The following is a 16,867-nucleotide window of genomic DNA, read 5'->3' as shown; positions in this document are numbered from 1 at the left end:
CAGAGAGAATCATTTGAGGTGGAAACCGTGGTATGATCATCTCCAACGAAGGCCTAGGGACGCTCCAGTAAGGAGGAGTGAAATGATCCCGATTGAAGGAGCTAAAAGAGCTAGGGACAGGCCTAAAATGACCATAGGAGACGTTCTGAAGGACAAGCATAGTCTAGGTCTTTTTCCAAGTATGACCTCGGATAGAGCTTATTGGAGGGCAAGGATCCATGTAGCAGACCCCATTTAGCTGAGATTCTCCTGACTTGCTGGGCTGTGCCTCTTTCCTCTTACTTTCATCTTTCATTTTTCCTTTTATCGTCCATCTTTCATTTGTCATTTTCCATTTTTCGTTTCTCTTCTCACTCCCCATCCCTCTTTTCCCATCTCTTCATTCCCTTTTTATTTAGACCTCAGTTTTGCCTATTTGTTTTGCTTGGATCCATGTAGCCGACCCAATTAAGTTGGGATAAGGCTGAGTTATTTGTTGTATTTCTCCTCTTTTTTTTTTTGGGGATTTTAAGAAACTGTATTTTGGGATGGAAGAAAATGAAAGATGATGGAACTTGTGAGATTTTTCTCCCATTCTCTGCAAATTGAGAGATTCCCTGCAAACCTTAGAGTGAATCCAAGTTGGTGTGAAGCCAACCCCCTGTCTCTTCCTAGCTCTTTTCTCTTAGGCTACCACCCTCTCCCTCTCCCTATTTCCTTTTCTACCAGTTCCAATTTTCCCACTTTTGGCTTAAATTATAGCCTCAAACGTATGGAGATTCATCAATTAACAAGCAAGGAACTAAAACTCAGAACTCGACCAGGTTTTGACCTTGGAAAAACCCGAGTTGACTTGAGATCTTGCGAGATCTAGGTCGAGTTAGTGTATTTTTTTTTTTTCAACTCAAAGGCTGGTTTCGGTGGGTTTTAGACCTAGTTTGGGTCTGAAACTGGTACTCAACCTATTTTAGGTCATCTAAACACAATGGCACTATCAGATTTTGCAAAAACAAAGTCCAAATAGGAGTTTCACTTAGTGGGAAACTAAGACAGAGTGATAAACACTTATGCTAGAAACCAGGACAGACACAGGACAAACACTTATTTATGCTTAATATCATTCATATTTTATATTTCATTTACTTAAGATATCATTCATAAATAAGCAAATAACCCCCTATTTGAATCCAATAAAAATAGTTCAAAAATCAAATTCCAAAAGGAAAAAAGCCAACCCCCAAGTTCAAGAACAAAAACTGGATTTTCGACGGTAGATGCAATTTTCAACTTTCTTTTCAACTTTCTAGTGCTTGGGTTTTTCTCAAATCTAAAAATTCCATAAATCTTAATATGGTAAAACATTGCTAAAAACCAGAAGTGTAGTAAAATATTCATTTGTTTAGATGTCCAAAAAAATACTTTCATTCCGAGCGATTCTGACAACATTTGCACACAGGGTCATAGTTGTCATGGCATCGCCATGGCGTCCTGGCGCTGGAGAGGGTTGCATGGCGACCTACGCCATGGCGACTCTCTTTGATTTCTTCTTCCTGTCTCTCTTTCCCTCTTCGATTTCTTCTTCTTGTCTTCGATTTCTTCTTCCCTCTTCGATTTCTTCTTTCCCTCTTCGATTTCTTTCGATTTCTTCTTTCCCTCTTCGATTTCTTCTTCGATTTCTGAATTTTCTTCTTAAAACTTGAGAAACAATAGAGAAAAAATAAAATGGCTTGAGTATACATCTATTAACACATTAAAAATAGAGAAAATAAAAAATAAAACATGGTCGACATGCTCGCCATGGCAACGCCATGGCGGGCGACATGTCAATATATCGACATGACACCCCTCCACCGACTTGGATCGCCGTGACGCCGTGACAACTATGGTTTGACCTATACATAACTCCTTCAATATAAATCAGATTTAAGCAATCTTGGACTTGTTGGAAAGCTTCCTAGAAAGTTGAAAATTGCATCTACCGCCGAAAATCTAGTTTTTGTTCCTAAACTGGGGGGTTGACTTTTATTCCTTTTGGAATTTGATTTTTTAACTATTTTTATTGGATTCAATTAAGGGGCTATTTGCTTATTTATGAATAATATCTTAAGTAAATGATTTCTGGCATAAATAAGTGTTTGTATACCAATTTTTGCATAAATAGGCATCTGTATACCAAGATTTTCCACCGAGATCTCAAGACTGGCACTCATATAAAGGAGTTTGGGTTGAGATCTCGAGATCTCGCGTTGTTGCACTTTTTTGTTTCATATGCCATCTCGTCTCGACCCTGGGAAAAACTGGGATCTCACGAGTTTTAGTTCCATGTTAACAACAAGGAAACACTGAGGACACATTCTTGGAGTTTGATAGTGACTTGGCAATTGATCACAACACTCCAACTCACGGGACAGCAAAAGAAGGTACTGACCTATCATGTATCCTTTATTAAATTTCCACCAATTTTCTGCACTTTGTATTTGGAAATTTTCATCATTTATGGCTGCTGTTAGATATGATTTTCTGCATGTACGTTGTGAGTTGTGTGTTAGTAGACCTTCCCAAACCCATATTTACTTAATCCTTAGGCTTCAGACTTGTATTAGATTTCTCAAACCTTTCCTACACCATTTGTACTTCTCCATACTCTGGGATCAGAATATTAGGCCTCCTCTTGGATAGGGCAAGGATGCAAACTTGACATAAATGTAGAAAATTTCAACCGTCTAATTGAGGAACTTCATTCCAGTGGGAACTTAACCATCTGATTTACTTGTCACAATCCAAACCATCAGAACAGAGTTAATTTAGGTTTCTAGTCAATTCACAGGCTAGCCATGTCAATAGAATGAATGTGTTACAAGTTAGGAAAATCTTAATTAAAATAGAAACTGGACGGGAGTGCTAGAGTCCTTTTCCTAAAATCTCTCACTAGAGATAATAAGATTTATGGTACAAATCGCTGCCCCCCAACCCTAAACAGAATCAGCAGGGAGAATTTAACAAGAGCAACCAATCAATGAGCCACAGACAAAGCCAACATACACCAGCCCCAGTCATATCCATCAACAACCATCTTTCGAGAAGTGAACAATAATAAGTTGAACACAGAACAGCCCCACACCCCAATCATACTCCATTAACTCCTCAAAATAAAGCAACATGATCAGAAATTTTTAGTATTGTTTTCAGCAAGCAACCTTTTTAGCTGACTCATCCAAGAGATGGACGAAGATTGGTCAGTTCTCACAAGCATATACACAGATTTAAAAGAACTAACGGATGGACCACCAATAAGTGGTAGTGCCAACTGCCAAGGTTACCACATCTGTGTATGTAATGTTTTATCAAATCAATTATAGTAACCTTCACATGGTTTTATGTTTACCTATCAACAGATGCAAGTACCACAGCAGCTGGCAACTTGAATAGATTGGGGGATCCAGAGTCTCCAGTTTGAAAGAGTGGTGCAACACCCTGAGAGGACAGAATTACACCTGCATCTGCAGAAACTAGCAGATCCGAGCAGCTCTGAAGATCATCCTCTGGAGCAAAAAGAAGAATCACAGACTCACCAGACACCAATAGCCTGAAAGACACTATGATAGGAAGTAAATTCCCAGTTTCACCATTATAATTCATATCAAGAATGAAAACAAATATGTAGTTCTTTACCTAGCAGATAAAGGCAGGCCTCCTCTAGCAGATATAACAGGTCCAGCCAAGGCAGCAAGTGCATCTTTGATTCCCTTGATATCAGAAAAGGCTTTACCACAAAGAATGAGTGATGAGCGCTCAATATCAGCAGCTATAAAACCACCATTTGCTTGAGACCCAAGACCAATAGTATCAGCAGCGGTTGGACTGCATAAACAGTAAAAATAAATAACAATTATCTTGCGATATGTCACCATTAGAGTGTTTATATAAACAAAGTTTGCAAAAGCTGGTGACCAAAATGCCATATAAATTGATGAAGGGCAAGTTCAGAGTGAAGTGAGAAGAAAGCAGCTAAAATTAGCAAATAAGAATCAAAGCCAGAAACTTGTAATGCTTTGAAAGATGTGATGGGAAAATACTTTGTGCAAGAAATCCATGCAACACTGAGAGTTACCACATACAGTGTGTTCTAAAACATGAAAGGTAACGAAAAAGCATATGGTTCAAATTGCAGCAATCATTCAAAACTAGAGCACACCAAGAAAGAACCAATTGTTACCTTAATGATGTAGCAACGTAAACAGTCAGAGGGCAAGAATCATGAGAAATTGCACGACTAGGAGTCCTAAATAGGACACTGGAAAGTGATAATACAGCAGATGGACTGTCACTTATAACACGGACTTTTGCATCATATTTTGATGAAGACCCAACAGCTCCATCTTGAACAAAGACATTTGATATGGATGAAATGTGAGTTGTAACCTAAAAAAAAAGATGTTAACATACATCAAGACACAGAAAAGAACGAGACACCACAGCGATGTGCATATACAGTAATCTCTCTCAACAATAGAGTCAAAGATCCAGCACATCAGAGCTATCAAGGATCTTGATTACACCAGGTTTGGATCAGATGAATCAAACCATTGAGAAAGGAAATGGACTACTCATTTTAACAAAAGTATGGGATGGATCATAATTGGAAAAAATAAAACTGACATCATAAGCTTCCATCCAACCAATTAAGGAACACAAGCTAAAATAAAATAAACCAGTGTTGGTTACTTGGTTAAACTAAGTTGTCAATTTAACGCTCACAATAACTCCAAGTTTAAAGGTATTAACTATAAAAGTCACACAGCAGAACAATCTTATATAGGCATTGATGCAGGTCAATCGTTGGATCTACAAGTGATGGGTTCACTTAAGAATTGGAGGAAGAAAATTCTCATCTGAAGGCTAGATTTGGATCTGATCTGATCTCAGATCTAACGATCAGATTTCAAGAGATTAAATATCATACCTGCATAACTGATTTCAGGAATAAAAACTCAGAAATAAAATATCCAAAATATAGAAGTCGATGAGGTGGCAAAGCGGAGAGAAAAGGGGATAATTGATAGTTAAGATAAGCAAAGAAATAATAGCAGACAGAAAAGAGAGAGAAAGAATCTTGCTAGCTGTCCAAGTAAGAAGAGACAACAACCACGCAAGAGAGAGAAAATAGGAAAGAAGGAAGAAGTTGTAATGGAGTGAGAACACTGAAAATCTTCCTAAAAAATAGGATCAGAAAACTAAATAAATTTATAAGAGAGAAGACAAAGGGAGAAAACTTCCTACCGTGGGGATGCAAAGAGAAATAATGAAAGGGATAAGAAAAGAAAGAAACAATGAGAGAGAGACACAGAGAACCATGCGGTGAGGAAGGAGAAAAAATATATAAAAGGGAGAGAGCTAACGTGGGGCAGGAGAGAGACCTCTACAGCTGTAAATGGCGACAACGTAATCAAAACCATATTCCATTCATTCAATTCCCCTGAATGAGGGGTGGTTACATATAAATAGACCCCACTAAGGACTCTTAACTTTCTTACTCTAAATAAACAACCAAAATTAAGAAAACTCGTACTAGCCTAAAATAACTAATAATAGAACTCTTGTACAGCTAAGGATAAACTCGGACTCTAGAAATGGGACCCACTAATAAAATAATAATTTTTGTGCATCCCCTTAACCGCCGGCTTTATCATTCAGCCCATTACAATGATAAAACCCAAAAACTAAGGCCCAACCTAAACCCATACTAAAATCTAGCCCAAATTTAAACCAGGCCTGCATTAGGGAACAACAAGGGGATCTTGTTCTTGTGCAGGAGAACAGTGTGCTGAACAGTCCATGGAAGTGTATAGTTGTAATCCTAGTAGCTTAATTAAGCATCAAAATGGACCTTTGCTCAAGCCAGTTTTCGAGGGTTAGCATGGGCCTAAAGAAGGGACTAGAGTTTGGCCTCCAAAATGGTTTGAGTATGGGGCACATATATCGTATATTATGTCCACTTTTGAACGTTGGACCTCTACCGTTTGTAATGCTTTGACCCAAATGATTGACCACCACAAGTGTTACTTTTGGATGTTAGAAGTTGAGCATCCAAAAAATCTTGCTTTTCTCTAATGGATGTTTATGTACTGCTTATTCAATGTGTGATGGTATTCAAGTTTCAACTAAATTTTCATAATATCCATAGCTTTAACAATATCATCAATTTTCACTAACAGATATTTATTTCCATTTCCATAAAAACCAAATAATAAACCAAAACTAACATTTGAAGTCCTACATGAAGTTGGAAGTGGTATTGAGATAAAAAGGTCTGAGAAAATGGGATGGATAATAAAATGTGCCATATAAACTCAGCTGTCAAGATCAAGTGTCAAATAAATAGGCTTCATTTTTCTAGCGTAAAATTCTTTCTCGATATTTCTGAATATTTGAACTTGGTCAGTTGGTCTTTCTAACTCATAGTTTGGGGACTTTAAGTGATTTCCCAATACAACCAGCCATGATGTAGGAAAGTCTTGTGTGACACTACTACTTATTTTTCTCGATAAACCAAGACATATCATTGAAAAGAAAGGCCTAGTACACAATACAATGCAACAAAGAGAGGCTATACAAACCAAGGCTAGAAAATCTTGTATGTTATAGTCGCAAATTTCAAAGGAATCATGCATCCCTAGCAAACTTATCAAAAAATATGTTGACATAGCAACAAGGGGACCAAAATTGTCGATATTCTTGATATTAAAATTTATATTTATAAATGACAAAATGAAGATAAAACTAAAAATCATCTTCAGGTTGAGCCAGAGGGTAAAGAAAGCCAATGAGAAAGATGATATTCATGCCTTGAACTAGGACTTGCCTGTTTCAAGAGTTTACTAAATTGTGCGTTGGAAATTTCAGAAGCCCCTCCAACCGCATTACCTCTTACATGAACAGGAAGACCAGACAAAGTCTCTACAAATATCCCAAATAAGAAAAAGGAAAATTTTCATGACCTTAGAATTGGGTACAAAGGAAATAATATTTACAAGACAAATGAAAAATAAATAGAAATAAAGCCAAATAAAATAAGGAAGTACGAAAGTAAGATATCAAAGTTGTTACCTGAAGTGGTTGCACCTTTCTGTTGTAGCTCAGAAGGCTTCAAGTTGTGAAAAGCTTTATCCTTTACAATTACACCTCTCCCTGCAAGAGCCCAATTAAGACCATAAGAGACACCTGGGCCTTCCCTGCATAATGAAAAGTACGACTAACAAAATCAGAGAATAACCTAACCAACTCCCACGAAAATATGGAGGATGCCCAATATAATGCAATTTATGTCAACACACTGAGCTCTTTGTGACACCCAAGTATGAAACAAAAAAGACCCAACAAAAACAATAAAAGTAAAAGATATTGTTTAAATAACACTTGTTATCATGAAGTGTATCACTAATACCGAGATATGTGAGGGGTATTTTTGTCTAGGTCCTTTATTCTCTTTATTTCTTTTGTTTTCCTGTTTTACCCTTCACTGAATATATAATGAAGTATTGAGGGAGACTACACATATCGTGTAACTTCCAAGTTGCACATCTCCTCTTCTCTTCTCCCTCTCGATTTCTCTTCTTCTTCTTCTTCTTCTTTATATTTTATTATTGACATGATATCAGAGCATTAGGTACTGCTACAGCTTTTGTGAGTCCCTTCTTCTTCTTTCTACAGCCTACAACTGAAGATTGAAGAGTGTTTGAGGACTTGAAGGGCTTGCGGTTTCTCCTATTCTTTGTTTGAAGGGGTGCAGCACCCTATGCTGTATTTTGGGACTGTTTAGAGACTAGTTCATGGCATAAATTAAGAACTAGGTCTCTTTTTCTGTTTGTGGATGTGTTTGTAGGAGTTGGATGGAGTGAAGATTGCATTGGAGACTCTAGCATCAAATTGGCAACACTTGTTAGGGTTTTGAGATCGATTTTTCTAGGGGGAGAAAAATCGATTTTTTAGCAGGGTTTTGAGATCTTGTGGATTGGCTGGATTTTTTGGAGAGTGTCGCCTTCTCTTTGTGGCAGAATTTTTTAGGAAAACAAATTCTGGTTATCTTCTCTATGGAATCGATTTGTGTCAAGGTTTCTGACAAAGTCGACTTTTGTCAGGGTTTTTGGAGAATCGGCTTTTGCTCACTTTTTCAGCACTCTTTGGGTTTCTCTTTTCAGTTTTCACTTCATCAATCCAATAGTGCATAATGGGTGATGTATCCAAATCTGGTGATGGTTCGAAGTCTGTAATGATTACAGAAATTTTTTCTTCCTCCTTCAATCGTATCACTGAGAAGAAGTTGGAGGGGATCACCAACTTTAAACAATGGAAGAAAATTGTTAAGTTGGTGTTGACAGGACGTGATCAGCAGAATCACCTATTCAAACCTAAGCCCGAAGATGATCCCTTGTGGGAAACAGTTGATGCTCGAATCTTGGGATAGATGCTAATTCTATGGAGAACCAAATCATGGATTTGGTAACACACATTGATACAGTGAAGGAGTTGTGGGAGTATCTCAATGTTTTGCGTTAACATTTCCCGAATTTATGACTTGTCCCAAGAATTGTACAAGGTTGATAGAAAGGGTCGTACTTTGACCAAATATTTTGCTGATTTTAAGAGGATGAATGAGGAGCTTAATTCCTTACTTCCTATCACTTCTAATGGGAACAAATGCAAAGTCAACGGGAGCAACTTGCTCTTATGGGGTTTTTAGGATGACATGGGAAGGAGTTTGACTCAGCTCGTTTCCAAATTCTTGGTGGTGACAAGATAGCCACTTTGTCTGAAACCTTTTCCAGAGTTCGTGTTTCTCATGAGAGCACTACTGATGATGACACTTCGGCTTTGGCTTCTTTTCCATCAAACCGTGAGCCCAACAGTGGGGCTGGTAGTGGTGGTAATGTTAATACTGGTGATGGCCGTGATCTTGGTGGTGGGGCTGGTTCTAGAAAACACCTACTTCGGTTACTCAAAGTAATTCTGATGGTTCTGGTGGTTTAGTGAGGACTTGTCAATAGTTGTCATCATTATGGTCGTCCAGAATATATCCAATGTTTCTGTTGGAAACTTCATGGCAAACCAAATCAGCAATAGTTTACCAACTCTGCTACTATTACTGAGTCTCCTGTTTCTACATCTCCACAACCTGAGGGTAAGACCGTAAAGATGTATGATGATGAATATGCCCGTTTTACACAGTTCCAGATTACTCAATCAGCCTAGCCTCCACTGCCACCTTTGTTCAGACAGGTAATGCCACTACATGCCTTCTGACTGCCACTTCTCGTCCCTAGATCATTGATTCAGGAGCCTCGGAACATATGACTGGTGTTTCAGGTATACTTTCTTCCTTTCAGAAATCTTCTTCTAGTGTCACCTTAGCTAATGGTTCCTTAGCGAAAGTAACTAGTACTGGTACTGCTCATGTTACACCTTCCCTGTCTTTGCCTTCAGTTCTTTATGTGCCTGATTTTCCTTTTAATCTTTTATCTGTTAGTCGGTTTATCAAAACCCATAATTGTTTTGTAACCTTTTCTTCGGATTCTTGTCTATTTCAGGATTTTTCGTAGAAGAGGGTGATTGGTAGAGGTCATGAGTTGGGAGGACTTTATATACTTGAGGACAGTTCATCTATGCCGTGTATCAGTGTGGCGTCACCCCACCAGATTCACTGTCGTTTAGGTCATCCTTTGTTGGAGAGTTTGAAGCTTCTTGATAGTCATTTCAGTTACTTTCTAGTTTAAATTGTGAGTCATGTCAGTTTGGGAAACTCCACCGTGTGAGTTATCCTCCTAGAGTCAATACACGATCTGACCAACCTTTTGCTTTAGTTCATTCAGATGTTTGGGGTCCGTGTCCTGTCATTTCTACTTTGGGTTTTCGTTACTTTGTAAGTTTTGTTGATGATCATTCTAGGGTTACCTGGATTTACTTAATGAAAAATTGGTCTGAGTTATTTTCTATCTTTTGTGCTTTTGTGAATGAGGTAACTAATCAATTTCCGAATCCTTTGCATGTTCTTCGTAGTGATAACGCTAAAGAATATTTTTCTGCCCCTTTTGCTGAATTTATGATTCAACGCGGTATTATTCATCAGTCCTTTTGTGCTTACACCCCACAACAAAATGGTGTAGCTGAGAGCGAGAATAGACATTTAATGGAGGTTACTCGTTCTCTTTTATTTGAAATGAAAGTAGTTAAATCCTTTTGGGCAGATGTTGTTTTAACTTCATGTTACCTCATTAATCGCATGTCTTCCTCTGTTTTACGTAGTGGTATACCATTTTCTTTATTGTTTCCTTTTGTGTCATTGTTTGTTTTGCCACCACGCGTGTTTGGTAGTGTTTGTTTTATTCGTGATCATCGTCATAGTGTTTCCAAGTTGGATCCCAAGGCTCTCAAGTGTCTATTTGTTGGTTATTCTCGTACCCAAAAGGGTTATCGTAGTTATTCTTTTGAGTTGCGAAAATACTTTGTTACAGCTGATATCTCTTTCTTTGAGTCTACACTGTGTGATAGTTCGTCCTTTTCTGTGTCTAACTTGGATGATGATCTTCCCGTTTCAATTGTTCAGTCTATTGTTCTCCATGTTTTGCAGGCTGCCTCATCACCGGCACCTCAACCTATTGTGTTTAAACGTCACCAATGAAAAGTATGTACTTGGACCCCTGCTCCTACGACTTCTGTCCCATCTCCTTCTTTGCCGGCAGATCATGCAATAGGTAATGATCCTTCTCCTTTGGAACCTCCTTCTGATCTTAATGTTCCTATTGCTCATCGTAAGGGGGTTCAGGCTTGTACCCAATACCCCATTTCTAACTTTGTTTCCTATGATGGTTTGTCTTCCATCTTTCATTCTTGTTTACACGCTATTGAAAATCATCATGTTCCTAAGTCTGTTGCAGAGGCATTGTCTAGTCCTGGTTGGAAGGCTGCTATGAATGAGGAATTGTTGGTATTGGAAGAAAATCAAACTTGGGATCTTGTTCCCTTACCTTCACGTAAATCGGCTATTGATTATCGGTGGGAGTATGTGGTGAAAGTGAACCCTGATGGGTCCTTGGCTCACTTGGAGGCCCGCCCTATGGCAAAGGGCTATGCCCAAGTATATGGTACCGATTAATTGGATACATTTTCTCCTGTGGCGAAGCTTACTTCTGTTCGAATTTTGATATCTCTTGCTGCTACTTACCATTGCCCTTTATATCAGCTAGATGTCAAGAATGCATTCTTGCATGGCGATTTGAATGAAGAGGTTTATATGGAGCAACCTCCTGGGTTTATTGCTCAGGGGAAGTCTGGTTTAGTGTGTAAGTTGAAGAAGTCTCTATATGGGCTGAAACAGTCTGATGTAGATCCTAGCCTCCTCGAATTGAAGAAGCCACCCTAAGCCTAGGGTTTCAGTGGGAGTCTTAGTTTAGTTTAGTTTATTTCCATAGTTAGTTTTTATTTTGTGTTTTTAATTGAACCGGTTTAAATTGGTTGCATCCAATTGGTTCAATTGGTCTAATTTAAGTGAAGTGATCCTATTGGCTAAGAGGTTCTTATATCCTATTGGCTAGTATATTTTAAGTAGTTTAAGTTGTTTTTAAGTCATTAGGACTCTATTTTGAGTCTATTTCAGTTTCCTAGTTAGTTTAAGTTAGCTAATAGGTTAAGGATTGGGTTAAGCCATTCCTTTTATATAAGATTTTAAGGGGGCCATGTATTGAAGACGAATTTTGATTAATAAAAACTCAGTTTTATGCTTGCTGCCTTTGTTGCTACCTTTGCTCCATCGTGAGTGTGCCTTGTGAGTAATATCAAGGTTGCCTTGTGAGTAATATCAAGGTGAAGGGATTGGTGGATCTCCAATCGACTCCTTGCATCTTGTAGATCGGGAGGTCCTTCTTCTTCTTCCATCAAGCTTCCTCAACTTGCTGTTACTGCAGATTTGCAGATCCGGTGAGTTGTTTGTTAATTTAGTTATTCACTTCATCCTCTAACCTAATCCACACCCCCCTCCATCCATCAAACCCTAATCTCCATTAAACCTGCAACTCCTACTTCAACTAGGACTCCCCCATAACTTCAGATCTGTCCATCAATTCCAAACCAAACTTCTAGCATATATCCCCCACACCTCTCCCTACACTCTATCCAAAATCCAGCTCATAACTCCCACTCTATTCCCTCCATTCCTCCACTCCATTAAACCCAAAACCTGCAACTCAATTCTGCCCCCAACTGTAGAATTTTAAAATCCCTTCAAACCCTAACCTTTTTATGTTATTAAGGTCCCCTAAACCTGCATGGTAAAACCCTATAAACCCCTTTCCCAAAATCTATCCATAAACCCTAGATCTTGCAAACAGTCCATTTTCACAAGGCCTCTAACCCGAAACCCTAGATTTCCAACCTTATCCAAATCCATCCAAACCTACACCATTAGACTCCTAAAAACCTACACATCTTTACCAAATAAAACCCTACCTCAAAACCCTAACCCTAACCCTAAATTTTGACCTAATTAGCCAAATCTGTCCCATTCGGCCAATCCTATTACTTAACCCTATTCCCCGGGTTCCTAGTGGAACTTGTCCTACCTAGGACTACATTACAGTCCCCTCGAGCTTGGTTCGGCAGATTCACTGAGGTTGTGTTAGAATTTGGGCTGACACGGTGTCATTATGTATTTTTCCGTCATTCTAATGCGGAAAAATTATTTCTTGCGGTTTATGTTGATGATATAGTCATCACAGGAGATGATGTTTCTGGTATTGAAGGTTTGAAGATACATTTGCAGCAAAAACTTCAGACCAAGGACCTGGGAAGGTTGAAATATTTTTTGAGTGTGGAAGTTGCTCAGTCAAAGAAAGGAATTTTGCTCTCACAACGAAAATATGTTCTTGATCTTCTGTCAGAGATAGGAATGTTGGGTTCTAAACCTCTAGATACTCCTATGGTTCCCAATTTGAAGCTTACTGCAGATGATGGAGATGTCTTGCCTAATCCAGAGAAGAATCGAAGGCTTGTTGGAAAGTTGAATTACCTAACAGTGACTAGGACTGATATAGCCTTTCCTATTAGTGTAGTGAGTCAGTTCTCGTCTGCTCCTCGGACGTCTCATTGGGAGGTTGTTATGCATATTTTACGCTATGTTAAAAAGGCTCCTGGATATGGTCTTCTCTACACTGATCATGGCCATGGGCGGATAAAGGGTTTTTCAGATGCTGATTGGGCAGGGTCTCCGGTTGATAGGAGGTCTACTACAGGTTATTATGTGTTTGTTGGTGGAAATTTGGTGTCGTGGAAGAGCAAGAAACAGACAGTAGTTGCTCGTTCCAATGCAGAGTTAAGAGTACAGGGCTATGGCACACGTTACCTGTGAGCTAATGTGGGTGAAACAGTTAATGGCTGAACTTGGCTTTGTTGGTGGTTCTCCAATGAAACTGTGGTGTGACAATCAAGCTGCTATCAATATTGCTTCAAATCCGGTGTTTCATGAAAGGACGAAACACATTAAAGTTGACTGTCATTTTGTTCAAGAGAAGCTACAACAAGGACTGATTTCTCTTGATCACGTTCGTACAGGAGAACAACTTGCAGATATGTTCACAAAGTCTTTGGGGAGTGTAAGAGTGGATTATATTTGTAACAAGTTGGGCATGATTAACATCTATGCTCCAGCTTGAGGGGGAGTATTATCGTGAAGTGTATAAGGCTCAGTATTAATGCCTTCACTAATACCGAGATATGTGAGGGGTATTTTTGTCTAGGTCCTTTTTTCTCTTTATTTCTTATGTTTTCCTGTTTTACCCTTCACTGAATATACAATGAAGTATTGAGGGAGATTACACATATCGTGTAACTCCCAAGTTGCACATCTCCTCTTCTCTTCTCCCTCTCAATTTCTCTTCTTCTTCTTCTTCTTTTTCTTTTATTATTGACAACACTATTGATCAATTTAGAACTTGTAACCCTCTATTGATTGCCCCTTGTCTTATTTCCAAAAGTTCCTTAAGTCAAGAGTAAAAAAAGATTTTCAAAATAATTTAAAGTGACTTATCATTATGTCTTTACCAAAAGCTATTATTGTCTTGCACATTTTTCGAGTACACGTGAAATGACAAGATTTACTCTCACTGAAAGAAAAATGTGTTAGAAGGGAGAAAAAGTAAGGTTACAAATTTTTGACACCTTAAAGGGGTGTCAATAAGAAAATCTCAAAGTAAAAAGATGCCTAGTAAAGATACGCCACAAATGAAGCAGCTTCTTGTTGTCTACTATCTCCACGTAGTTCTTTTCACTCTTAATAAACTCCTTGAAAGCCACTTTAAAAGTTTAACAACTCTGATATTCTATACCAAAAAACAAGTTCTACTGTTCTAGCACCTCTACCTGTATCTCTCCCTCATAGATAACTGCAGAAGTATAAAATCCATTTTACAGATTGATTAAATTTAATGGTTGTATTCACCCACAAAAAATTAATGGTGGTAAATTTGCAGCTAACTACAAAGGTAAGTTAAAGTCAAAGATGTACTATACATTGTGAAAATACTGTAGTCTGTTGATAGACAGAAAGCAGAAAAGTACGATAATTGAAGTCTACAGGTAGCATTCAGCCAAAACAATGAGTACTAAAAACAAGTGCAAACTTTGGAAGAAGATGAAGAAAAGGAGCAGAAGATTGCCAGGTAACATGGTAATTATGCACCACCTTCTTGATATCAGATGAGGGAATTGGATGTAACTTTGCAACAAAAGCTCATTCACAGAACAAAAAAAAAGAGCATCCCAGTGCACGAGGCTCCCACAACTGCAGGCTCTGGGAAGGGCAAATGTACGCAGCCTTACCCCCTGCTTCGCAAGAGAGGCTGTTTCTAAACATTTACCACATGATGAAGAAATACAGTAGTCTGTTGCAAGATAAATAAGACGAAAGTGAAGCTAATTGAAATTTAAAAGCAAGATTCAACCCAACAAAGAGAACAAAAAGTAAATACAAACTGAAGAGAAAGTTTAAAATGTGAATTTACATTTAAGCATCAAGTGCTTTTATCAGACAAGTAATTACCTAGGAAATGTAACTGTTTCTGCCTCCTCCTGAGCCAATGATGCAGAAGCAGCATACTACAGAACTCCATAACATGGAGATGATGTTAGATCATAAGGACTTTCAAACACTTTCATAAATTTCCATGCATGTAATAGAAAGAAGATACATTAGAAGCATTTTGTTTTTCTTTGTTGAGTATATTAGGAGAATAAGTTATGCACAACTATAGGATCAGAAAAGGATTAAGATGGAATAGTGCTAACTATTGGATTATTACTGACAATAGTTAAGTTTATGTTTGTACATGGTAAATATGTACTACAAGATACCATGGTGATGCAGTACGCACAGGTGATGCAGCTTCCTCCAAGAATGGAAGGTTTACCCACTTCAAAATGTACGAGTGTGTTACAGTGCACGTATAAGAGTTATATATGTATAAAATAGGGATGACAGATCCCCCACAACAAAGAACAGATACAGTGTTCCTTCCTACCTATATAATGGAGAACAGATATAGAGTTCCTTCCTACCTATATAATGGTGATCCCAACTCTTAGGGGGAAAACCACCTCAAGATATGCAAATCCTGTAAAGAGCATAAGCAACCTATCACATTAACAGCTTATACTCATGCATATTCTCAAAGGAGGGGATCTGACATTATAAAAAGTGAGCCTTTGCATTCTTTACATTCCCCCCCCCCCCAAAAAAAAAAATATTAGAGAAAACAAAATGGACCATATGATCTTTGACTTTCGGTCCGTTCACTCAAAAAGAGTGACGCTACCAAGAAGAGAACATCTGTAGCCACCAAAGATGATATGAATTCTCAAATGAAGGAATGAGGCAGGTACCTTGAACATGACATGTTCACATAATGCATCCACTAAATATACACACAATTTAGTAATCAGGTGAGTATCTTACCTAACCCCATCATCCAAGAGAAAACTTCAACTCTTAGAGGAGCCTCCTTTTATCCTGAATACATACATCTAGGATCATGGTTTGAATTTTTCTTCTTTATTCTCATAGTCAGCCAAACAAGGAGAGATAATATGTGGTGAAGGGCTGGTAAGGAGGAGATGGAAGCCTGGAAGAAATCAGAGTTGTAGGGGAGAAAAGGAACACACAAATCAGCCACGCAGGCTCTTCGCAAACACATACTCAATTCATCTTTTCAATCTACTTCAATTGGTTACACATGTAGTTATAAAACCCCAAAAACTAAAGACTCCTAATTACTACCTAAAACTTAGACTAACTAAAATAGAAACTCGATAAAACTCAAATTGGAAATTTCCCTATAAGTCTAATAGCTACCCCAAAATAAAAGATTACATATCTTTCCCAAATAAAATAAATTCTAAATATCCGATTGAACCACGACATGGTTGGGACCCGGTTCATCTTTGTTTGGATACCCAACTGGGTTTGGGTTTGTAATACCCATGCCCAAAATATAAGGATAATTTAGACATTTCATACTTTGGCGTAGATTCTGAACCGACGGCCAACTGAGGATCTTGATTTTTGGATGCACGATCACTGAAATATGAGGTAAGATGATTAAATTTTATTAATTATTTATTTTCTTGGGATTTGTGCATAAGTTAGCAACTAGCCTAGTGGTTGACATCATATTTAACTAAAAAGGTCTAAAGATCAACTGTTGTTGGAAGCAATTAAAAGGAATTTTATTTATTTTGCATTAAGCAGCTTGGTGGGCCCCACTTAAAAACTACTAGGTCAGAGAAAATAGGGACCTGGAGATTCCCCATGCTTGAGAAGAGAATGACAGTTTAAAAAAAACAGATA

At 38.2% G+C, this 16,867-nt stretch overlaps 1 protein-coding gene across 1 annotated transcript in view; it reads right to left on the bottom strand.

Annotated features, from left to right (window-relative positions):
- LOC122664881 overlaps positions 1-16,867 on the bottom strand; it is a 32,669-nt gene that overhangs the window by 10,477 nt on the left and 5,325 nt on the right. Inside the window, exons 2-7 of the mRNA XM_043860904.1 lie at positions 15,065-15,120; positions 7,087-7,211; positions 6,842-6,936; positions 4,196-4,401; positions 3,652-3,840; positions 3,365-3,565 (exon numbers count right to left, since the gene is read on the bottom strand). Coding sequence (XP_043716839.1) covers positions 3,365-3,565; positions 3,652-3,840; positions 4,196-4,401; positions 6,842-6,936; positions 7,087-7,211; positions 15,065-15,120 — 872 coding nt within the window. The remainder of the gene's footprint in view (positions 1-3,364; positions 3,566-3,651; positions 3,841-4,195; positions 4,402-6,841; positions 6,937-7,086; positions 7,212-15,064; positions 15,121-16,867) is intronic.

The sequence above is a fragment of the Telopea speciosissima genome, chromosome 6 (genome assembly GCF_018873765.1).
Source record: "Telopea speciosissima isolate NSW1024214 ecotype Mountain lineage chromosome 6, Tspe_v1, whole genome shotgun sequence".
In the NCBI taxonomy this organism is placed as follows: Eukaryota; Viridiplantae; Streptophyta; class Magnoliopsida; order Proteales; family Proteaceae; genus Telopea; species Telopea speciosissima.
The sequence above is the reverse complement of the archived record's forward strand: the minus strand, read 5'-3'. Positions and strand labels throughout refer to the sequence as shown.